General features: G+C 43.3%; 1 protein-coding gene across 3 annotated transcripts in view; it reads right to left on the bottom strand.

Annotated features, from left to right (window-relative positions):
- LOC132868896 (TBC1 domain family member 10A-like) overlaps window positions 1-24,385 on the bottom strand; it is an 85,660-nt gene that overhangs the window by 10,719 nt on the left and 50,556 nt on the right. For all 3 annotated transcript variants that reach the window (XR_009650893.1, XM_060902171.1, XM_060902170.1), the window contains exons 5-8: window positions 13,476-13,582; window positions 11,061-11,175; window positions 5,690-5,755; window positions 2,705-2,894 (exon numbers count right to left, since the gene is read on the bottom strand). Coding sequence is in view for 2 of the 3 variants with exons in the window: in XM_060902171.1 (XP_060758154.1) it covers window positions 2,705-2,894; window positions 5,690-5,755; window positions 11,061-11,175; window positions 13,476-13,582 (478 nt within the window). In the remaining variant the exon portion in view is untranslated. The remainder of the gene's footprint in view (window positions 1-2,704; window positions 2,895-5,689; window positions 5,756-11,060; window positions 11,176-13,475; window positions 13,583-24,385) is intronic.

Genomic DNA, 24,385 nt, shown 5'->3' with positions numbered 1-24,385 from the left:
GATACTTCAGTGAGATCAGGACAGTGATCCAGTTCTGTGAACATGAAAGACCGGTTTTATATCTCAGTAACCATAATAACCCTTTTCCCAGCATCATAAAAGTAGGAATAGGAAGTAATTTGACGAGCTGAACTAATCACATTACACCGCATGTGGATAACTTGTGCACACAAACCAACCCCAGGTCAGTGTTTCCAAAAGGACGAGGGATCAGTTCGCCTGACTGCTTCCAAACTTCATATACACACACACACACACGTGTGAAGAATAAGAAAGTCACAGGGGCAGCTTAGAGGTGCTGGGGCTTGAACTCCTAACCTTCTGATCATTAATCCAGTGCCTTAACCCCTGAGCCACCAAAACCACTTGGTGTATAAATATAAACGGTAAGAAAAATAGAAAAAATGTTTGCATTTTTAATCCAGAGATATCTACGGCATGTATAGACCCCTTTGCAGTAAACGTCATTCATACGTAAGTGGAAATTGCGCGCGCAGCCTGGACCCAAAAAAGACTCAGAAATGCCTAGTTGTTGTGTTTTCGGGTGTCAGAATCGTAGCAGTGATGGGGTTAAAATGTTCAGAATTCCAGCAGGATCTCACCCATTCCAAAAAAAAATCGCCGACGTCTATGGCTACAAGCCATCAAACGTGTAGACTGGGATGAAAGCACCATCAAAAATGCGCGGGTTTGCAGCGCCCACTTCATCACAGGTAAGATCAGGCTATTTATTAAATCTTTTTTATTCTTTCTAGTCTTCGTTTACTGATGTAGCAAAATACTTTGGTAACGTTTGTCTGATTAGCTGGGTCATAGTTACACAATGTAATGAATATTGTTAGCATGTTAACTTAGCTTTGCATGCAATTGTGTTTGTAGGAGAGGTCTCGCTTGACTCAAGCAGTCCAGATTTTGTGCCATCATTATTTGTGTATGCCGAAAATCACAATTTTAAAGCAAGGATGGAAAGGTAAAATTGTGTGCCCTCACTCTAAATGCCAACTTACGTTGACTGCTCTAACCTAGCTCCCGCCCCGTTCAGTTTCATTTCTGCTCTCTGCCTCTCGCTTTTTACGCAGCTCTGATTTCTCTTAGCTGCACTCTTTACACTATCATTCCTTTCATGCCATCACCTCCTGCAAATTGCTGTTTAGTGTTGGGATTTGCTGTTGTAGCTAAAGCCACATTGCCATCACATCACTGGCATAATTTGATTAAAACAAAATGAATATGAATGTCCTATTGTTAATCAAGTTGTACATGCCCGCACATAATCATATGCGTCTAAAGACTTGTAGGCACGAAGTTTTTCGTGGGTGTACACTGAAGTCTTGTCAGTAAGGTGCGAGTATATATCTGCCCATTGTATACCAGGGAACTTACTAACATCGTCCGTCCACTCTTTAATTAAATGCGGATCCGGTAGGCGATGTCCACTAGTTAGAGTTAACTTATTTATGTAGCGTTCTCGATCTTGTAACGACAATTGTTTGGGATAATCCGACAGCTCATACAGGGTATATACACCAATCTTTGAGTCAATTTACTACCATTTAATACCTTTTTTTACTACCTTCAGATTTTTTTTTACAACCACCACGACATCGAATTGCACCAAGTATCAATTAGAAAGATTTTGTGACATGCACATAGATTTTGTCATCCAACACTTACTTACATCATTACCATTATCCAGGAGACTCGGTCGTATATTTCGCAACAGGGCATTAGTTACAGTAACAATGTGAGGTGGGGTGGTTTGCTTCATTTAAGTGATGGAAATGGTACTGGATTTAAACTTACAACCTTCTTGAAGACTGACTTCGACGTTGGAATCATCGTCATGTTCTCGGGCGTTAGCTTCGTTGATGGCTTGCGAGTAAAATATTTCCAATTGATTCCAATGGATTTTCGTGAATGTCACGACGTTGGTATAGCACTAGCACTAGTGCTAGCTGTCGAGGTGATAGACTGTTGCTGCCCACGACCGCGCATTCCCCTGACGTGTTTCTCCGACTTCATGTGCGACCTGAGCGCATTAGCCCCCATCCAATTAATATTAATGATTTTGAGGCATACTTTACAGTATGCCTGCCTGTCGTTCCCGACGACAGGCCTTATCCAAGCTTGAAAGCTTGGATCCCGGAGCCAGGATCGGGAAAACTTACATTTCCCCATTTCTAAACTTTTTGCCACCCGCTAGAATTCGATGAAGAGATACTGGTTCACTTAGCACTGCTTTCCGTCTCCACTTGGACATAGCTATGCGCACGCAGACGATTTCAGATTTCTATCGACCAATGAATACAATGCATTGATATGACGTCAATATCAAGTTCATATCACACATTCATTTTTGAAGTAGCGGCGCAAGCAAGAAAGGATTTATTTTATTTTGCCTATTTCATCAAAATGAAACCAGTCATTGTCCAAAAGAAAAAAATAATACCTATTCTTTAAAAATAATACCTTTTGACCAAATTTATCACTTTTTAAGGCCATTAAATTTTGCGTTTTTGATTTATCACTTTTTAATACTTTTTAAAACCCCGCGGACACCCTGTCATAATGCCGGTCTATGAGCAGCGCCATTGCTTCTGAGTCCAGGCTGCGCGCGCATCCTGGCAATGGTCGGTTTGTTTACAAACATGCGAAGGGGTCTATTATCAGGGTCTTTTTAAAAAAAAAAAAAAACTCCTCAGACCTTCGCAGAAGAACATGTCCCAGACGCGGAGGACGCAGGACCATGGGAGCGTGCGGGAGAAGATGCACATGAACCACTCGGTCATGTAGAGAATGGGGTCGATCTTAAACTTCTTGAGATGGCGGTAGGCCATGGGGCATACGCGCCTCAGCAGGGAGAAGAAAATCTCTCCATCGAGTTGGATCGCTTCCTGGAAGAGAAGGAGGAACATAGTATTTTTAAAAAATAATTTAACATTCACAATACAAATACCTAAAATGTATCACATAACTGAATTTTGCCAAATCATCTCAGTGTTTGCGTGCACACCAACAAGCCCATATTAGTCTCTTAAGCCTAGGTCACAACCGGCCGTATGTGCTCCTACGGCCGGTCTACATGCAAAAAACGCACGGAGGGCGCGTGAAACGTGCTGATTTTCGAGCCGTAGACTGGCTGCAGAGGTTCTTTGTCATGTCAAACAAACTCTACAGGCACTTACGTTTTTTTCAGGTTGCAAGACAAACTTACAGCCAACGTGCGTCTTTCTCCATGAACAAAAAAAAAACAAAAACGCAGCGATTTGGGAAACGCCAAAAATGGCACGGCCAAGAAATCGTACGTCAGGTTGTGACCTAGGCTTAAAGGAGTACGCCACCCCCAGGTGAAATTGAGTCAGTCCCTAGAGTTGGATGAGTGAGCCAAAGCGTTTTGTAGCCGACCCAGCCATTGCCCTGATCTAGAAATGCCCCGGTTAGCTTTAGCTTAGCATAGTCGCTGTAATCCGGCGTGTCCAGCTAGCATGTCGTTACAAAAGTGAATCAAATAACTCAAGATTTTTTATAATTATTTCTCATGACCTGTACATTCACATCGAGTACACATATCAATGCAAATTAACACGAAGGGATTTACTAGACCAATTTATATATGGAACTATTTTCGGCCACAGCACAGGCAAAGCACCGCTGCAGGCGCAAAGACACCACGCAGCACCTGAAAACCCTCAACTTCCGTCAATACACCAGCGTGAATACTAAGTTGTGGTGCTGCATGGTGTCTTTGCGCCTGCAGCGGTGCTTTGCCTGTGCTGTGGCCGAAAATAGTTCCAGATATAAATTGGTCTAGTAAATCCCTTCGTGTTAATTTGCATTGATATGTGTACTCGATGTGAATGTACAGGTCATGAGAAATAATTATAAAAAATCTTGAGTTATTTGATTCACTTTTGCAACGACAATGCTAGCTGGACACGCTGGATTACAGCGACTACGCTAAGCTAAAGCTAACCGGGGCGTTTCTAGATCAGGACAATGGCTGGGTCGGCTACAAAACGCTTTAGCTCACTCATCCAACTCTAGGGACTGCAGGGACTGACTCAATTTCACCTGGGGGTGGCGTACTCCTTTAAGACGCCTGACTGGGTGTTTTAAACATTTCATAACATTCCCTTGTTGTAAAGTCTCCAATCCCAATCGTCTTGTTTGATGTAAACACAGGGTTCAGAAGGAAGATTATGATGTGTGGCTCAATGTCCAGACCCCTTATAGAGTAGATCAGGGGTGGGCAATTATTTTTTTCATGGGGCCACATGAGAAACAGAAAATTTTGTGGAGGGCCGGACCATAAGGCTGAACTAAATTCTGCATAATATTAATTGTATTTCTTTATATAAAGCAATAAATAACATTGTTTTTACAAGCTGCTAAGACTGGTAAGAGTATGGGGGAAAAAAACGAGGTTGCCTTACAAAAAAAAAGTCATTTATTCAATCAAATTTCCCAAAACAATGGTTAACAAAATGTGAACGTTTGTACCATTTTTTTTTCAGTCACATTCAGCCCAAAACACAATAAAGACATCACAATATTGTCTTTCTACTCCAAATATCAAGCAAGATACGTCATATAATAATGATGCCCGCATTTGTAGTTTAATCACCTCATTTGGTGTTTTTTATTTGTTCAGTGAGAGAAATCTAGTCTCTGTTGGTCTTTAACGAGTGCATCAAAGTCAGGTTGAATGTCTGAGGTGGAGATGCGAAGCACAGCTGACAGATGATCATCAGTCCATTCGGTGTAGGCGGGTGTAGGTATCAGATCTACAGATCGGCTCGGGCTCCGGCGCCTGCTGGTGACGTCACACTATGTGATTGGCTGGACCGTTTGAAGGATGATGTACAAGTTTGTGGTTGGTCTGGACAAATTCGCGGGATTAGGTTTCGTGGGATTTCATGTCATGTTCGTGTCGCGCGCATTGCGTTTTTGTTGAACACAACTTCAAAATAAAATCAATGCACATTCAGTCCATGCATGAGGTAAAATTAGAAAATACGTTTATTTTGTAATTTCTAATTAACCTTACGCGGGCCGGTCAGAATGAACCAAAGGGCCGGATGCGGCCCGCGGGCCGGAAAATGCCCAGGCCTGGAGTAGATGCTTCACACCAGCTATTTTTTTTAATCATAGATTCTTAAGTAACAAGATCAACTGTGAGCTACTGCTCACTTACGTATCCCCGTGCTCTCGCTTATATCAGAACACAACCAATTGAAGGAATAGGACACTTATTATGAATGCTAACTTCAACAAATGATGAACTCTGAAACAAGTAAGTAAAGAGCAGTGTCTCTCTCCAGAGACTTCAAACAGCATCCTGTTAACTGTCACTTTGAATCAGCATTTTGCTTCTTGAAATAGCGTCAAAATCCACCCTATATGTTTCGTAAAACACATTCATTCGGTAAACAGGAAGTTGATGTGCAACAGACCTGAAAACGGTACACATGGTATAGAACCCCAAGCTGAAGCTCGGTACCAAGCGGCTATGATTTGTGGTTGCTGAGAAAAAAGGTGTTTCTGACAGACGGAGATATGGACGGACCAACAGAGGTAAACCAGTATCCACCCCCCCACCCCCCCGGAGCAGGGGTATAATAATAAAAATTAAACTGAATATAAACAAGGATTTCACCAAGATGATTTATTATTGCTGAAGAATCCTCACCAGTCCAGCGCTGTAGTAACCAGGCAGGTACTTCTCACAAATCTGCACCAGACACCAAAACGCTTGCTGAGGGGGGAAGAAGGGAGGAGAAAAAAAAAAAGTCTGTTAAAACACACACTGAACACTTCGGTCAAGCATACCGCCATCAGATCAGATCATCTTCATCAGTGTGAAAACTATCTACACCAACTGTCTTCCTGTCTTCCATACAGAGCAGAAGTGATACTTGTGAGCCACATCTGCACTGGCTGTAGTAAACCACTGAGATCACTCAGAAAGTACGCAGTGCTCAAGGACACTTAAAGCAAGGATCAATACCAAACTATGGGAACACGGACAGGACAAAAACGAGGCAGGGATCATGCTGATCAGCTGGAGTATCGACAGAAGAAATGGAATGGTTGACACCGCCAGTGTTACGCTCACAAAATAAAAATAATGGACAAAGCTTCTGTGATGCCATTCATCTCATAGGATTTCTGAAGAGCAGCTTTGAAGCTCAAATAAGGAGGCTATGGGCGTCGCCATCTTGGCAGCACCTGACTCCGCCTAACTCCTGACTAACCCACAAATGGAAAAAGTATGGCTGGAACACGCCTACTAATCTCAAAGCTAACAAGCTACTGACTAAACTAAAAGAAGCTGCTCCATAAAATACAGACCAGAACCTCAACGGCCGGTTTACATATTTAAAAAAAAAAGTGCATACATTATTTACACACACACACACACACACACACACACACACACACACACACACACACACCAAATAACCATCCAATAAACATATTTGATCAAGGAGTGTCATCTTTTCAATCTTAATAATTGTTAATATAAGCAACATTAGCAATGATACTTTCCCCTGATCTCATTATCTCTAGCCGCTTTATCCTGTTCTACAGGGTCGCAGGCGAGCTGGAGCCTATCACAGCTGACTACGGGCGAAAGGCGGGGTACACCCTGGACAAGTCGCCAGGTCATCACAGGGCTGACCCATAGACACAGACAACCATTCACACTCACATTCACACCTACGCTCAATTTAGAGTCACCAATTAACCTAACCTGCATGTCTTTAGACTGTGGGGGAAACCGGAGCACCCGGAGGAAACCCACACGGACACGGGGAGAACATGCAAACTCCGCACAGAAAGGCCCTCGTCGGCCACGGGGCTCGAACCCGGACCTTCTTGCTGTGAGGCGACAGTGCTAACCACTACACCACCGTGCCGCCTACTTTCCCTTGATACCTTAGATAATTAGTGTTAGCTTGGTTAATAGCTAGCTTGCTAGCAATATATCTAGCTAGGACTGGCTGAGGTCGATAGCAGCTCCTGTTAGCTGGTCAGTCTATGATAGTCACATAGCACAGTGTATTTGATATGAAACAATTGACCAAACCCACGATTTAGTTCAGAGATGTGTCTCTTGGTGAACGATTGACTGTTGCTATGCGAGTCTTTGTGCTGAATGGATATTATTTCTATGGCAAACTCCAGAATGTAATTTTTTTTTTTAGTCACTCAAGCTGTTAAATTGTCAGTCTGAGCCTAATTTACTGAAGCAGAGACCTCAGTAAACTTCATCGGCAGCGAAGACATCAAAAATACTTAAAGGTAAGTCCAATCTAATAAAGCGAATTAAAATCACTTACAGGTGTCGTAGTGTGCAAAAGTTGTGTTTGCAAGGAAAAGCTCTTCGATGAAAATAAGCAAGGCTGCATAAATTATTTTCTGAGGCAAGTTCTGAGGTCATGCCAGCTAGCAGCTAACAAGATGACAAATCCGGCTGCCACTCAAATCGGCCCTGCCCCAATTATACATAACTGTATGGATCAATACACTTTAAACTGTTGAATTATATATAAAGTTCACCCCCCGTACCGTACAGTTGTCACAGACTGAAACTGTTTTTTGTACCAGGCTGTAAACATGTCTGTTGGACATTTTAACATGGGGGTCTATGGGAATTGACTCGCTTTTGGAGCCTGCCTCAAGTGGCCATTCGAGGAACTGCAGATTTTAGCACTTCTACACTGGCTTCGCTTTTCAGGAGGAGAAGTTGCCGCTTGGTTATGCTAGTGACATACGAGCAGAGTGTTGGTTCCTGTAAAACCTGATTCAACTTTCGGGGCGCAACGCAATGCTCATCACGGTCAGTTCAGTGCATCCTAGGAACACTTCAGGCATTCTGACCAATCAAAGCAGTAAGATTCTTCTAGGGGTGGAACATCTGAGTAAATGAGAAGACCAACAGTTACAACAATGGAGAGACTGATTATCATCGTCTCAAATCATGAGACAGAACTCTGAGTCAGAGTATTATGGTCTGAGCGTTAAGTTGCGTTGCGCTCAGCTGCTTTGTTTGGTCAACGTGATCCGTGTCTAAGCACAGAATAGAAATAAAATTAGTTACAACCCAGATTCCAAAAAAGTTGGGAGAAAGTACAAATTGTAAATAAAAACGGAATGCAATGATGTGGAAGTTTCAAAATTCCATATTTTATTCAGAATAGAACATAGATGACATATCAAATGTTTAAACTGAGAAAATGCATCATTTAAAGAGAAAAATTAGGTGATTTTAAATTTCATGACAACAACATCTCAAAAAAAGTTGGGACAAGGCCATGTTTACCACTGTGAGACATCCCCTTTTCTCTTTACAACAGTCTGTAAACGTCTGGGGACTGAGGAGACAAGTTGCTCAAGTTTAGGGATAGGAATGTTAACCCGTTCTTGTCTAATGTAGGATTCTAGTTGCTCAACTGTCTTAGGTCTTTTTTGTCGTATCTTCCGTTTTATGATGCGCCAAATGTTTTCTATGGGTGAAAGATCTGGACTGCAGGCTGGCCAGTTCAGTACCTGGACCCTTCTTCTACGCAGCCATGATGCTGTAATTGATGCAGTATGTGGTTTGGCATTGTCATGTTGGAAAATGCAAGGTCTTCCCTGAAAGAGACGTCGTCTGGATGGGAGCATATATTGCTCTAGAACCTGGATATACCTTTCAGCATTGATGGTGTCTTTCCAGATGTGTAAGCTGCCCATGCCGCACGCACTAATGCAACCCCATACCATCAGAGATGCAGGCTTCTGAACTGAGCGCTGATAACAACTCGGGTCGTCCTTCTCCTCTTTAGTCCGAATGACACGGCATCCCTGATTTCCATAAAGAACTTCAAATTTTGATTCGTCTGACCACAGAACAGTTTTCCACTTTGCCACAGTCCATTTTAAATGAGCCTTGGCCCAGAGAAGACGTCTGCGCTTCTGGATCATGTTTAGATACGGCTTCTTCTTTGAACTATAGAGTTTTAGCTGGCAACGGCGGATGGCACGGTGAATTGTGTTCACAGATAATGTTCTCTGGAAATATTCCTGAGCCCATTTTGTGATTTCCAATACAGAAGCATGCCTGTATGTGATGCAGTGCCGTCTAAGGGCCCGAAGATCACGGGCACCCAGTATGGTTTTCCGGCCTTGACCCTTACGCACAGAGATTCTTCCAGATTCTCTGAATCTTTTGATGATATTATGCACTGTAGATGATGATATGTTCAAACTCTTTGCAATTTTACACTGTCGAACTCCTTTCTGATATTGCTCCACTATTTGTCGGCGCAGAATTAGGGGGATTGGTGATCCTCTTCCCATCTTTACTTCTGAGGCCCTGTCCACACGGCAACGGATTCAGGTGACTCCGATACAATTGCTTATCGTTTAGGCCTGGCGTCCACACAACACCGGCGTTTTGGGTGCCCAAAACGCAATCTTTTTGAGAATGGGTTCCAGAGTGGAAAGATCTGGCAATGTTGCCGTTGTGAAGTCGTCTGGATGAGTAGAACGGATTTGTTTACGATGACGTCACAACCACATGACTGTCAGTGCTTCACGCCGGGTAGAAGTGTAATGAACTCGATGCGAGTTGTCAACAAATCCTATAACTTGGTTCATGAAACGCGCTTACAAAATATTTTCACTGTGAATATTTATTGTGTAATGGTGCAAAGTGAGAGAGAGAGAGAGAGAGAGAGAGAGAGAGAGAGAGAGAGAGAGAGAGAGAGAGACTCTGCCCTTAGGGCAGAGTCAATCCCGCCAGCAAAAATAGGGAAAAAAAAAAAGGAGCGATCTCACCTCTTCAGATGTGGGTTTAAGTCCTACAATACATTCCTCAAAAAGGGCGTAGAAGAAATTAATCCATCAACGTGTATCATTCAATTTATTCCGGACCATTAAAGACGCCGCCTTCCGCGTAGAATCATACGTCATCCTCGTCACCATATTGGATAGGTCAAAGCGGAGAATAAAGATTCATGTGCTGCGTTTAACTGTACCAACAGGTTTACCGTCCAAACGAGATCATATGGGATTACCTTTCACAGGTGAGAAACAACAAATTAATCCATCAACGTGTATCATTCAATTTATTCCGGACCATTAAAGACGCCGCCTTCCGCGTAGAATCATACGTCATCCTCGCCGCCATTTTGGAGAGGTCAAAGCGGAGAATAAAGATGCCTCATTCATGTGCTGCGTTTAACTGTACCAACAGGTTTGCCGTCCAAACGAGATCACATGGGATTACCTTTCACAGGTGAGACTGGAAAAATACTTTTCATTGTATTTGGTCATTATAACGTAATTTTACGAACAGATTTTCCTGACTTTGTGGCTAATATGAAGTCTCGCGCATAATAGTTTATGTGCATGCGTCCTTACTTCTTCTATTGTTCTGGTGTCTCCGAAGGGACCGTCTTACAGCGCCCCTAGAGGTGTGGCATGTGTATTGCATCGTTTTCAGCAAGCGTTGCGTTGCCATATGGACCTGATATTTTACTGATTGTTGCCCATTTGGACGCGATACATTTTTAAATAACATCTCGTTGCCGTTGTCATGTGGATGTAGCCCGAGAGCCGCTGCCACTCCAAGATGCTCTTTTTATACCCAGTCATGTTAATGACCTATTGCCAATTGACCTAATGAGTTGCAATTTGGTCCTCCAGCTGTTCCTTTTTTGTACCTTTAACTTTTCCAGCCTCTTATTGCCCCTGTCCCAACTTTTTTGAGATGTGTTGCTGTCATGAAATTTCAAATGAGCCAATATTTGGCATGAAATTTCAAAATGTCTCACTTTCGACATTTGATATGTTGTCTATGTTCTATTGTTAATACAATATCAGTTTTTGAGATTTGGAAATTATTGCATTCCGTTTTTATTTACAATTTGTACTTTGTCCCAACTTTTTTGGAATCGGGGTTGTAAAAGGATCTTAGACAAAGGTCTTTTTTTCCTGTGAGCAGAGAGAATCTATGGAATGCAACATTTGATCCAGGAAAGAAAGGTCTGAAGAAAGAGTAACACACACACCTCTGCAGGCATGTGCATCAGCAGGACCGCAGCCACAGGAGCCTGAGCTTGACAGTAGCCTTCATCCGGTCGATAGACGGTATAAGCCTTCAGTATACGGTACAGATCCTGCTGACTGAACACACACAAAGAGGAGAGTTTGCACAATGTTAAAAACTTTAATATCGAGTTTAAACACAATGTTTAAACTTTAACAACTTCAGTATCGAGAACATTTATGCTAAGAGGGAACCCTGCATACTTCTAATATTTACTTTATCCAAACTGCAAGAGATGGAATACAAAAAAAAAAAATTCAGAATGATCAGAGAACAACTGTCTATATATAAATAAAAAATAAAACCAGTAATTTTTGTTGCTTTTGAGGAAACTTATTTTGTCTGTGCCCATCTATCTATGTATCTGTCTGTGTCTGTCTCTCATTGTTTCTGTATGTCTGTATCTCCATCTGTATCCACCTGTCTGTCTCTCTCCCCATTTGTCCATTTCTCTCTTTTTATGTCTTTCTCTCTCTCCCCATTTGTATGTTTCTCTGTATCTTTATATATCTGTCTCTCTCTCTCTCCCCCTCTGTCTCTCTCTGTATGTCTGTCTCTCTCTCCCCATTTGTCTGTTTCTCTGTATCTCTGTCTCTCTCCCCATTTGTTCATTTCTCTCTTTGTACCTGTCTCTCTCCCCATTTGTCTGTTTCTCTATCTTTATATATCTGTCTCTCTCTCCCCCTCTGTCTCTCTCTGTATGTCTGTCACCCTCTCCCCATTTGTCTGTTTCTCTGCATCTTTGTATCTGTCTCTCTCTCCCCCATTTGTCTGTTTCTCTGTATCTGTCTGTCTCTCTCCCCATTTGTCCATTTCTCTCTTTGTATCTGTCTCTCCCCCATGTCTGTTTCTCTGTATCTGTCGGTCTCTTTCCATTTGTCCATTTCTCTGTATCTTTGTATGTCTGTCTCTCTCTCTCCCCTTTGTCTTTCTCTGTATGTCTGTCACTCTCTCCCCATTTGTCTGTTTCTCTGCATCTTTGTATCTGTCTCTCTCTCTCTCCCCCATTTGTCTGTTTCTCTGTATCTCTCTCTCTCCATTTGTCCATTTCTCTCTTTGTATCTGTCGCTCTCCCCATTTGTCTGTTTCTCTGTATCTGTCTCTCTTTCCATTTGTCCATTTCTCTGTATCTTTGTATGTCTCTCTCTCTCTCTCTCCCATTTGTCTGTTTCTCTGCATCTCTGTAGGTCTGTCTCCCCCCATTTGTCTGTTTCTCTGCATCTTCGTATCTGTCTCTCTCCCCATTTATGTCTCTCTTTATCTTTGTATCTCTCTCGCTCTCAGAATAATCTTTATTTCAAGTGAATAGTTTCATTTGTTTATCAAAACACAGCATATTTCCAGCTACAGTGATTTAAATGTGTGTTAGGTTTTGAACTGAGAATCTAATGCCGCTTTTCCACTACCAACGCGGCTGAGTTGGGCTGAGCCGTGCCGTGCTGAGTCGAGCTGAGTGGGGCTGTTGGAGTTGCATTTCGACTACAACCGCGCTGAACCGTGCTGGCTGGAAGTGGGTGGACACATTGGGTGGAGTTAGCGAAAGTGGGTGGACGTCACGTGATGTCGTTAGGCGGCGCAAACAGTGACATCAGTGACCTTTTAAGCGGTAGTCTCACGACCCAGATAATAAACAATAAACATGGAGTCGTTAGTGTTGCTGGTCTTGGTGCTGTGGCTTGTTGTCACCGACAACGCCAACAGATACTGGCAAGAGCGTATAGATGAGGCGAGGCGCATAAGGCTTCAGAAATTCTCATAATTCTTAATTCTTCGTCTTCCGGGTTTACGGTGTTTACAGATCCCAGTGTGCTCGCGGGGCGTGTGTGGACACTCCTCCTCACCAATCAGTGCACAGGGGAGTGTCTCCTCACACCCCCAGCCTCACTCGGCTCGGTTTGGCTCGCTTCAGCCCCACTCCAAAACCGTGTGAGTTTTGGGTGCTGAGCAGGGCTGAAGCGAGCTGAGTCGTGCTGCTCTAAGGTAGTCGAAACGTGAGCCGTGTCGGGCTGAAGTGAGCTGAAAAAGGGTAGTGGAAAAGGGCCATAAATGTCTGTAAAATCTGCTGTAGTTGTCCACAGAATCTTGCTGGTGATGAACACTGACTGAGGGAGGAAGGTGTTCATGAAATGTGAAGTGGTGATTGAGTACACAGTTTACTTCACAGTCTCCGGATACGGTTTAAAAAAAAAAAAAGAAAAAAACGGACAGGTACAGGTTGTATTCAGATAAGTAGATACCACAAACCATGAAAAACCATTGATCAAACATTGCACAAGCCAGGTATTAAAATGCTGAACTAAAAATTTTCTACTGAACTGCACACTTTTATGAGCACACACACAGTACCTCTGATCATTAGGTGCAGATGATTACTTACCCATGGCCTCCTCGAGCAGCAAACATCTCATGGAAGGGGAACTGCCTGTGTAAGTCCTTTTCAATGATATCCAGCCACTTCGGATCTCCTGGCTCTCTCTCCAGTTCCTACAAAGAGGGGAAATGAAAAAGGCGAAAATGTCAGAGCCAGATTTAACACAAGTTCCTCCAGAGTTCGTTCCTTTGCAGCATTCGTCTTGGAGGAAATGGCATCACCATATTGAAATAAACCAAAACCGTAGTGGTGACATCATTATCAAGAAGTTTGAGGTGAGCTGATAGGTCGCTTTGCAAAATCAGGATGATCTGCAAGATGCTAGAGTAGCATGTTTAACAGACTGCTGTATATTTGATGAGGTTCTTTTTTTTTCCCAATGAGACTTGGTACACTTGAAGGCCCTGAACATTTTCAGAAATAGAGTCATCTTAAAAACACTTTGTGATGGCCATTTTACTTTCCATATATACAACCCCGATTCCAAAAAAGTTGGGACAAAGTACAAATTGTAAATAAAAATGGAATGCAATAATTTACAAATCTCAAAAACTGATATTGTATTCACAATAGAACATAGACATATCAAATGTCGAAAGTGAGACATTTTGAAATTTCGCCCCCCTCCGCCGTGCAAAGCCTTTGAAAAATTGAGGCTACAATGGGACATTCTGAGGCTGTCTGACAGGGAAATTGTAACAAATTGTTTGTCAACATTGAAAAAGAAAAGTAATCTTCTTCTGTCCCGGACAGTCTTTGGCTTTCTTCTGCTTCGTGCCGTGGGATGACATCTTTAAATGCCCAAGTGTCAACAAAAACAACTTGCGAACTACTTCTGTCAAAAACTCCCGCGCCAGTGGGTGAAAGGTCATTCAGTCTTGAGAACTCTCGCTCTACAAGTCAGCTGACCTTGTATGTAACCCATGTCAAATCTCGCGAGAGCAGCTGCGACAAGTAAACATGGAGCCTCAGTCTGGAAAACGCCAATTCAGATTGTTTTTGCACCGTCTGGTGGTGTAACTACTATGATTGGAATATTTTTGGAGTAATTATAACGTATTTGATGATCAGACACATTGTCACGTGGTGTTGCTGGGATGTTTTCACGGAGAAAAGATCGTTTTGAGAAAGATTGCATGTTGTGCAGTAGCATATAAGTGCATGGCCTAAGTGTGACTTGGGGTTCAATCGGCATTTCGGTAAGAGGGCGCACGCCGAGAGTAAGAGGGCGCAGCGCCCCTGTTCCCCGGTTTAGACGAAAGCCTGCCCGTGACCTTCGGGCCCTTAGACGGCACTGCATCACATACAGGCATGCTTCTGTATTGGAAATCACAAAATGGGCTCAGGAATATTTCCAGAGAACATTATCTGTGAACACAATTCACCGTGCCATCCGCCGTTGCCAGCTAAAACTCTATAGTTCAAAGAAGAAGCCGTATCTAAACACGATCCAGAAGCGCATACGTCTTCTCTGGGCCAAGGCTCATTTAAAATGGACTGTGGCAAAGTGGAAAACTGTTCTGTGGTCAGACGAATCAAAATTTGAAGTTCTTTATGGAAATCAGGGACGCCGTGTCATTCGAACTAAAGAGGGGAAGGACGACCCGAGTTGTTATCAGCGCTCAGTTCAGAAGCCTGCATCTCTGATGGTATGGGGTTGCATTAGTGCGTGTGTCATGGGCAGCTTACACATCTGGAAAGACACCATCAATGCTGAAAGGTATATCCAGGTTCTAGAGCAACATATGCTCCCATCCAGACGACGTCTCTTTCAGGGAAGACCTTGCATTTTCCAACATGACAATGCCAAACCACATACTGCATCAATTACAGCATCATGGCTGCGTAGAAGAAGGGTCCGGGTACTGAACTGGCCAGCCTGCAGTCCAGATCTTTCACACATAGAAAACATTTGGCGCATCATAAAACGGAAGATACGACAAAAAAAGACCCAAGACAGTTGAGCAACTAGAATCCTACATTAGACAAGAATGGGTTAACATTCCTATCCCTAAACTTGAGCAACTTGTCTCCTCAGTCCCCAGACGTTTACAGACTGTTGTAAAGAGAAAAGGGGATGTCTCACAGTGGTAAACATGGCCTTGTCCCAACTTTGAGATGTGTTGTTGTCATGAAACTTAAAAAACACCTAATTTTTCTCTTTAAATGATACATTTTCTCAGTTTAAACATTTGATATGTCATCTATGTTCTACTCTGAATAAAATATGGAATTTTGAAACTTCCACATCATTGCATTCCGTTTTTATTGACAATTTGTACTTTGTCCCAACTTTTTTGGAATCGGGGTTGTAACTGAATTATGTATTTTGCTTCATATCTCCTGAACCAAAACATAATACCTAGATTGGTTTTCAAAAGACCTGCCATGTCTTTAAGATGGGACAAGCATCATCATGCTATCCACATACAGACTGAAGTTAGCCTCAGGCAGAGATCTTACAAATCACAAGACGAGGAGCTCCATTTTCAGGGCAGCGTCCCAAAACAGAAACTGAAGACGTTCTTGCCGTCTCATGGTACACCAGTTATCAATGGTGACAAGCAGATCAGCAGATAGTCAGGATTCAGTGTCCTGGCTCATTCTTCATCTTCTCAGTTAATGCGATTTCGTTGTAACTTCTCACGTCGTCATTGAATCTACCATTAGTGGTTAGCACTGTCGCCTCACAGTAAGACGATTCCGGGGTTGAACCTCACACCCAGCGGGGGCCTTTCTGTGTGGAGTGTCTGCGTCGGTTTCCTTTCACTTCAAAAGACATGCAAATTTGGTAAAAATTGTTGAACTTCCTGTATATTGCTCTGGGTAAGAACATCTGCTAAATACCTGTAATGTAATCTAATTAAAACATAGGCGTAGACACATCACCTTTTCTGTGTTAATGTATTTGCATCAGGACATATGATGAAAAATATATAATTCAGTTATGGTGGAAAGTAAAATGGCTGGCATGGTCTCCACGAGATGTTTTAGCAAAGGATCTTTTTCTGAAAATGTTCAGAGCCCCAAACTGTTCCAGTCTACCAATGTTTATGCTTTTATGAAAAACTGATCACCTCGAATGTGGTATATCTCCCCGAGACTATCAATACTGATAGAATATTACACGGTGGTGCGAAGATATGAAGTTTATCTTCGAGTGGTGAATGTATACATCATGAGTAAGCAAAGTGAATGAGTGAAAGATAAACTGCATATCTTCACGCCATCGTGTAATGTTCTTTATATCATATGGACACATCCACCAAAAAAAAAGGCAAGTTAATCAAAAGAATTTTAATTTTGAACTGGTTCGCCATTTTCACAAAGCGTGTCTAGTCAGCAGGAAAACACTGGGCGTGACGACATCGCCGTGAAATATTATACATACAGGACAGTTTTTTGATGGAATAAAAACATGTGTTCTATTCCCTTCTATAGGTTGCCAGGTTTGCTTTGTTAAATATGGAAGATTTTGAGAGAATTTTGAAAGAGAAAGACGCGTCGAACACCCAAAAGGAATGTGCATGTATAATAATAATAATAATAATAATAATAATAACAACAACAACAACAACAACAACAACAATAATGGCTGTTTTTCATGGTCTATCAGATATATTCCATTCAGCTACTTGTCTTCGACTCGTTCAGTATCATGCTAGCTGAATATCTGATATACCACTCAATGCCAGGCAATATTATTTAAAATATGTCACTCAGATCCGCAATGTATTTCAAATAAAAAAATGTGAGTTTTAACATGAGAAGGTAAACTCCACATCTTCAAGCCAATGTGTGATTTTCTATTTTTTTTTTTAAATAAATAGACACATTCACAAACAAAAAGTCCCCGAATTTATCAAAACAATTCATTGATTTCCTCATGAGTGACGCGTGTGTGTGTGTAAAATTATATATATATATATATATATATATATATATATATATATATATATATATATATATACACACACACACACACATTATAGATTAGATAAAATTTTATTGATCCCTTTGGGAGGGTTCCCAAGATTCCAGCAGCATCATTACAGATAAGCAGAGAAAAGAAATAGAGAAAAACTTCTAGATAAATTAAAATAAATTAAGTATTTACATACACAAATATAAAAGAACAAGATATGGGGAAGAGAGGAAGGGGGGAGAAGTGGGGTTAGGGTAAGAGTGTGTGTGTGTGTGTGTGTGTGTGTGTGGGGGGGGGGGGGGGGGGGGGGGGGGGGGCAGGAAAGATATTGCACATTGTCCGGTATTGCTTATTGTTAGGCTAGGCTACTGCTCCTTCCCGTCCTCTGTCCTCCTGTTACCCCTCCTCCCCCCCCAGAGAGGAGTTGTACAGTCTGATGGCGTGAGGGACAAAGGAGTTTTTGAGTCTGTTCGTCCTGCACTTGGGAAGGAGCATTCTGTCACTGAACAGGCTCCTCTGGTTGCTGATGACGGTGTGCAGAGGGTGACTGGCATCATCCATGATGTTCAATAGTTTGTCCATAGTCCTCTTCTCTGCCACCGTCACCAGAGAGTCCAGCTTCATGCCGACCACAGAGTCGGCCCGCCTGATCAGTTTGTCCAGCCTGGATGCGTCCTTCTTGGATGTGCTGCCCCCCCAGCACACCACAGTGTAAAACAGGACACTGGCGACCACAGACTGATAGAACATCCACAGGAGTTTCCTGCAGATGTTAAAGGACCGCAGCCTCCTAAGGAAGTACAGCCTGCTCTGTCCCTTTCTGTATAAGTGATTGGTGTTGCAAGTTCAGTCCAGCTTGCTGTCCAGCCACAGCCCGAGGTACTTGTAGGAATCCACAGCCTCCACCTCGACTCCCTCGATCAGAACTGGTCGTGACCTTGGTCTGGACCTCTCAAAGTCAATGACCAGCTCCTTGGTCTTCGAGGTGTTGAGCTGCAGATGGTTCCTGTTGCACCACACAGCAAAGTCCCTCACCAGGCTCCTACACTCCTCCTCTCTGTCGTCACTGATACACCCAATGATGGCTGTGTCATCGGCAAGCTTCTGAATGTGACACAGCTCCGAGTTGTAGCAGAAGTCCGCAGTGTACAGGGTGAAAAGAGGGGCCAGTACCGTGCCCTGGGGTGCTTCGGTGCTGCTAATTACAGCGTCAGACGTGATGTCCTTCAGCCTGACGTACTGCGGCCTGTAAGTGAGGTAGGTGAAGATCCAGGTGACCAGGCAGGAGTCCACTCGCATCCTGTTCAGTCTGTCCTGAAGCAGTAGGGGCTGGATGGTGTTGAAGGCACTCGAGAAGTCCAAGAAGAGGATCCTCACTGTGCCATTTCCCTTATCCAGATGCAAGTGGGCTCGGTGTAGCAGGTAGAGGATGGCGTCTTCCACACAAACACCTGCCCGGTACGCAAACTGCATACAGTCCTGGGCATGTTGTACCTGGGGTCTGAGGAGGCTGAGGAAGAGCCGCTCCAACGTCTTCATCAGATGTGAAGTGAGCGCCACCGGTCGGAAGTCGTTCAGCTCGCTGGGCCGATTCTTTTTGGGAACTCGAACGATACATGATGTCTTCCAGAGGATGGGCACTCTCCCCAGCTGCAGGCTGAGGTTGAAGATGCGTTGGAGTGGTTCACCCAGTTCAGCAGCGCAGGTCTTCAGTAGTCGTGGACACACCTTGTCAGGGCCTGCTGCTTTCCTGGGGTGAAGCTTCCTCAGTTGACCTCTGACCTGGTCTGCAGTAATGCATGGAGGAGTCTGTGTTGAGGTGGGGGAGGAGGGGGCTGCTGTGATGACTGGAGGGGAGGTGTGTTGAGGGAAGAAGGAGAAATGGCTGCAGTGAGGGAGAGGGTGGGGGGGACGTGGGCTGGTTGAACCGATTGAAGAAGTCATTCAACTCGTTTGCCCTCTCCACTGTCCCCTCAACGACTCTGGTCTTTGTATTGTGGCCTGTGATGGTTTTCACACCTTCCCAGACCTCCCTCATGCTGTTCTCCTTCAGCTTCTGCTCCACCTTTCTCCTGTAGCTGTCCTTAGCTTCCCTCATGCAGCATTTCAGCTCCTGCTGTGCTGCTTTCATCACCTCCCTATCCCTGCTCCTGAAGACGGCCTTCTTCCTGTTGAGGACAGCTTTGACTTCCTGCGTTACCCATGGCTTGTTATTAGGGTAACACCATACAGTCTTAGCGGGGGAGACCATGTCTGCACAGAAGTTGAGGTAATATGTCAGACAGTGTGTCAGCCCCTCTATGTCCTCACAGTATGGGCTAAGCAGCACATCCCAGTCCGTGATGTCATAGCAGTCTCTGAGGGCATCTTCCATTTCAGGGGACCACCTCCTGATGGAGCTAGTTGTTGCAGGCTGCCTTTGAACCAGGGGGGTGCACTTCAGCTGTAGAAGAACCAGGTTGTGGTCAGACTTCCCTAGTGGGGGGAGGGGTGTGACTCTGTATGCATCCCTCACATTAGCATACAGCAAGTCAATTGACCTGTTGTTCCTTGTTGGACAATCCACAGCCTGGTAAAAAGCAGCCAAAGTGGAGTCCAAAGTAGCGCGATTAAAGTCCCCAGAAATGATGATAAATGCCTCAGGGTGCTGTGTCTGCAGCCTTGCTGTGACAGAGTGAATCCTCTCACATGCAGCGGCTGCGTCTGCCTTCGGAGGGATGTAAACACAGATGATCATGTGACTGAACTCCCTCAGCAGATAATATGGCCGCAGGCTAACGGCTAGCAGCTCCAAGTCCGGGCAACATAAAATTGTCTTTACGGAGATATGTCCCGGGTTACACCAGCTGTTGTTAACATAAATGATGAGTCCCCCACCTTTGCTTTTCCCGCATGAGTTAGTGTCTCTGTCGGATCTCACAGCAGTGAATCCCCGCAGGTCCATGTTAGCATCAGGTACAAGGTGTGTTAGCCATGTCTCTGTAAAGATAAACAAGCTGCTCTCCCGGTAAATCCGCTGGTTGTTTTATTCGGCAGCGAGTTCACATTCCCCATGATAACGGAGGGAATGGATGGTTTGTAGCGCCGCCAGTTGTCCACTAGCCTAGCCTTTAGCTTAGCTCCAGCTTTGCAGCCCCTGGGTTTCCTCCTCAGCTAGGCCGGGATGGGGTGTCGTATCCCAGCTTGTCCCATTGTTTTCAGGGCCAGCAGCTCCTCTCTCGAATAAGTGAGAAAACTGGCTCCTGGTTGCGTGTTAAAGTTAAAAATATCCATGTTATATAGTTAAACACACTGTCTTCGTAAGAAGAGCAAAAAAGTAAAAAATGGTGGAAAAAAAAAAAAAAAAAGAGGTTTAAAGAGGTAAAAACTACAGAGCTACTGGAGAGGCAGCCGTCTCACACAGCACCCATACACACACGTATGTGTGTGTGTGTATATATATATATATATATATATACACATACATACATACATACATACATACACACACACACACACACACACACACAGTGAGAGTAAAAAGTATTTGATCCCTTGCTGATTTTGTTGGTTTGCCCACTAATAAAGACATGATCATTCTATACTTTTAATGGTAGATGTATTCTAACATGGAGAGACAGAATATCAAAACGAAAATCCAGAAAATAACTTGAAAGAATATATTTTAATTGATTTGTATTTCATTGAGGGAAATAAGTATTTGATCCCTCTAGCCAAAAGCACTTAATACTTGGTGGCAAAGCCTTTGCTTGCAAGCACAGCGGACAGACGTTTGTTGTAGTTAACCACAAGGTTAGCACACATATCAGGGGGAATTTTGGCCCACTCTTCTTTGCAGATCCTCTCTAAATCATTAAGGTTGGTGGGCTGTCGCTTGGCAACTCGGACCTTCAGCTCCCTCCATAGATTTTCGATTGGATTGAGGTCCGGAGACTGGCTGGGCCACTCCATGACCTTAATGTGGTTCTTCTTGAGCCACTCCTTTGTTGCCTTTGCTGTATGCTTCGGGTCATTGTCATGTTGGAAGACCCAACCACGGCCCATTTTGAACTTCCTGGCAGAGGGCAGGAGGTTGTCCCTCAGGACTGCACGGTACATGGCTCCATCCATCTTCCCACTGATGCGGTGAAGTAGCCCTGTGCCCTTGGCAGAGAAACACCCCCAAAACATAATGCTTCCACCTCCATGCTTGACGGTGGGCACAGTGTTCCTGGGGTCATAGGCAGCATTTTTCTTCCTCCACACATGACGAGTAGAGTTTAGGCCAAATAGTTCAATTTTGGTCTCGTCTGACCACAGAACCTTCTCCCAATCACTTTGTACATCTTTGAGGTGATCATTGGCATACTTTAGGCGGGCCTCCACATGTGCCTTCTTAAGCAGGAGTACCTTTCGGGCACTGCAGGATTTTAATCCATTGCGGCGCAAAGTGTTGCCAATTGTTTTCCTGGTGACTGTGGTCCCAGCTGCCTTGAGGTCATTCACTAACTCCCGCTGTGTGGTTGCAAGCCGATTTCTCACAGTTCTCATGATCATTGCCACCCCACGAGGTGAAATCTTCTGTGGAGCACCAGACCGAGGTCTATTGATGGTCATGTTATACTTCTTAAATTTTCTCACAATTGCACCAATGGTTGTTACTTTAATACCCAGCATCTTGCTAATGTTTTTGTAGCCCATTCCAGATTTGTGCAGGTCAACAATCCTGTCTCTGAGGTCCTGAGAGAGTTCTTTGGTCTTACCCATGTTAGAGAGTTTGGAATCTGTCTGATTGTCTGATTCTGTGAACAGGTGCCTTTCATACAGGTGATTAGTTAGAACAGGTGTCTTCAATTCAGGTAACAAGTTGATTGGGAGTGTCTAACTGGTCTGTGAAAGCCAGAACTCCTAATGCATACTAGGGGATCAAATACTTATTTCCCTCAATGAAATACAAATCAATTAATATATATTCTTTAAAGTTATTTTCTGGATTTTCGTTTTGATATTCTGTCTCTCCATGTTAGAATACATTTACCATTAAAAGTATAGAATGATCATGTCTTTATTAGTGGGCAAACCAACAAAATTAGCAAGGGATCAAATACTTTTTATTCTCACTGTGTGTGTGTGTGTGTGTGTGTGTGTGTGTGTATATATATATATATATAAATAAAAAAGGGCTGGGAATTGATTCAGATTTCCTGGATCAATTCGATTCTGATCCATAAGGTCACGATCCAATTCGATCCGCGATTCAATCCGATATCGATCTACTTAGATATTGCTGGATTGTCACTTTAAAGTAAAAACTGTCCCTATAGACAGGAACAGCCCCATATGTGTTTGTGCATGTATCTGTGTATGTGTAAGAGGGACACACAGAGAGAGAAGAGTCAAGGATTTACAGGATTTATTTTGGAATGAAAAAAATCCAGGTTTTATTTGAATTCTAAATCAAAACCATGACATTCGGTGGCCCTCTTTTGGGTGAATAACATACCCATGGCAGGGTTTCTGACCACAAAGAAAAAAAAAAAAAAGCACCTCAGCAACCACAGCAATTGTGTAAGAAATGATGCTTATTTGCCACTATATTTTACCTCTATGTGGCACAGTTTGCACACTGCTTTTGTTCTGTCGACTTCATCTCTGTCCTCGTAATGTTTGAATCCAAAGTAATGCCATACATCAGCTTTCAGGCCAGGTGGTGATTTTAGCTGTGCAGCTTCAGTCACCTCGCGTTCTTAAGTTTCGGTTTCGTTTGCCGGCACCCACTTTTTATAGCGGTCCTTGCGCGGTCGAGAAAATAGTGCCTATAGCCACCTGGAAGAGATCGATCCACACATTTTTGAATCGATCTCGTATTTTTTGAACGTGAATCGATATCGGATCGTGGATTGATCTTTTGAACCCAGCCCTAATATATATATATATATGAATGACACCTCACCGAATCCAGGGATGCATGTCGGCCGAAACGAATCCAAGATAATTGCAAAAGAAGCATTTTTTTTCGAAATTTGTGATTTTCGTTTTTTTTCCATCATGTGCAAGTTGAGATCTTGAAGAATGCAATCAGTATTTCAGATAATAGATTGTTTTGTTGGAAAAGCATACATTTTTTGTTGGAAATTGTCTCATTTTTGTCAGGACTGTAGCCTGCTGGGGGGTGTGGGTAAATTACCATATGGGCCATTCACATGATGATTTAAGTCTTTTTTTTTTTCGCGAATCAGCTGTATGATATGAGCTGAGCTCGTGGCTACTTAAGCTGCATACAGGCGTGTAATTTCACTATGGAATGAGCAAGCTAGACAGAGCGCAGAGGAGCTGAAACACCACGAAGCAAACAGACACGGTATTTACATCGGAGATAACCATTTCTAGCAAAAAAAAAACGCAACCAAAAGGAAGTGTTCTAGGACTACATTCCATCGGAGGCATTGGTGTGTGCAAGGCGACGTTTCTCTTTCTGATGGGGTAGGTTTATTAATCTAAGGTTGTGTGGTTATTTTTGCATGTAACGGAGAGTGTTGTGGTTTGGTTACATGAAACTAGCATTGTGTTAGTTATCATCGTGCTCTCTTTCTTTCTAACGGTGTGAGTAATTTTTCAACCACAAAACGTTAAAGTATACTTTAGGACTTATTTTTGTACTTCATAATTGTTTTGGGCATACTTTGCATGGAAGGAAAATTGACGTGGTGATTTGTTTACATGAAAGTAGCATCGTGCTAGCTATTGGGGGTAGGGCTTTCCTTAATGTCATGCAGATGAGCACCATTATGTGCCCGCCCTGCACCCAGAGTAGCTGAGATGGAAAACTTTGAGGGCGATTTTCTCCCTTTTCTGTTTTAAGAGGTATGCACTTTCAAAAGGCCACACATTCTTCAAATATTGTCAGATCTCCACATGGAAGGCATCATTGGAAAGCCTAGAAACTGTACTTTCTGAATCTGTCAATAACTCAAAATGCCCCCGGGTGGACCTGTGTCCCTGGATTCCGTTA

This window comes from Neoarius graeffei, chromosome 20 (genome assembly GCF_027579695.1).
Source record: "Neoarius graeffei isolate fNeoGra1 chromosome 20, fNeoGra1.pri, whole genome shotgun sequence".
NCBI classification, from domain to species: Eukaryota; Metazoa; Chordata; class Actinopteri; order Siluriformes; family Ariidae; genus Neoarius; species Neoarius graeffei.
Note: the sequence above shows the minus strand (reverse complement) of the source record. Positions and strands in the feature narration are given on the sequence as shown.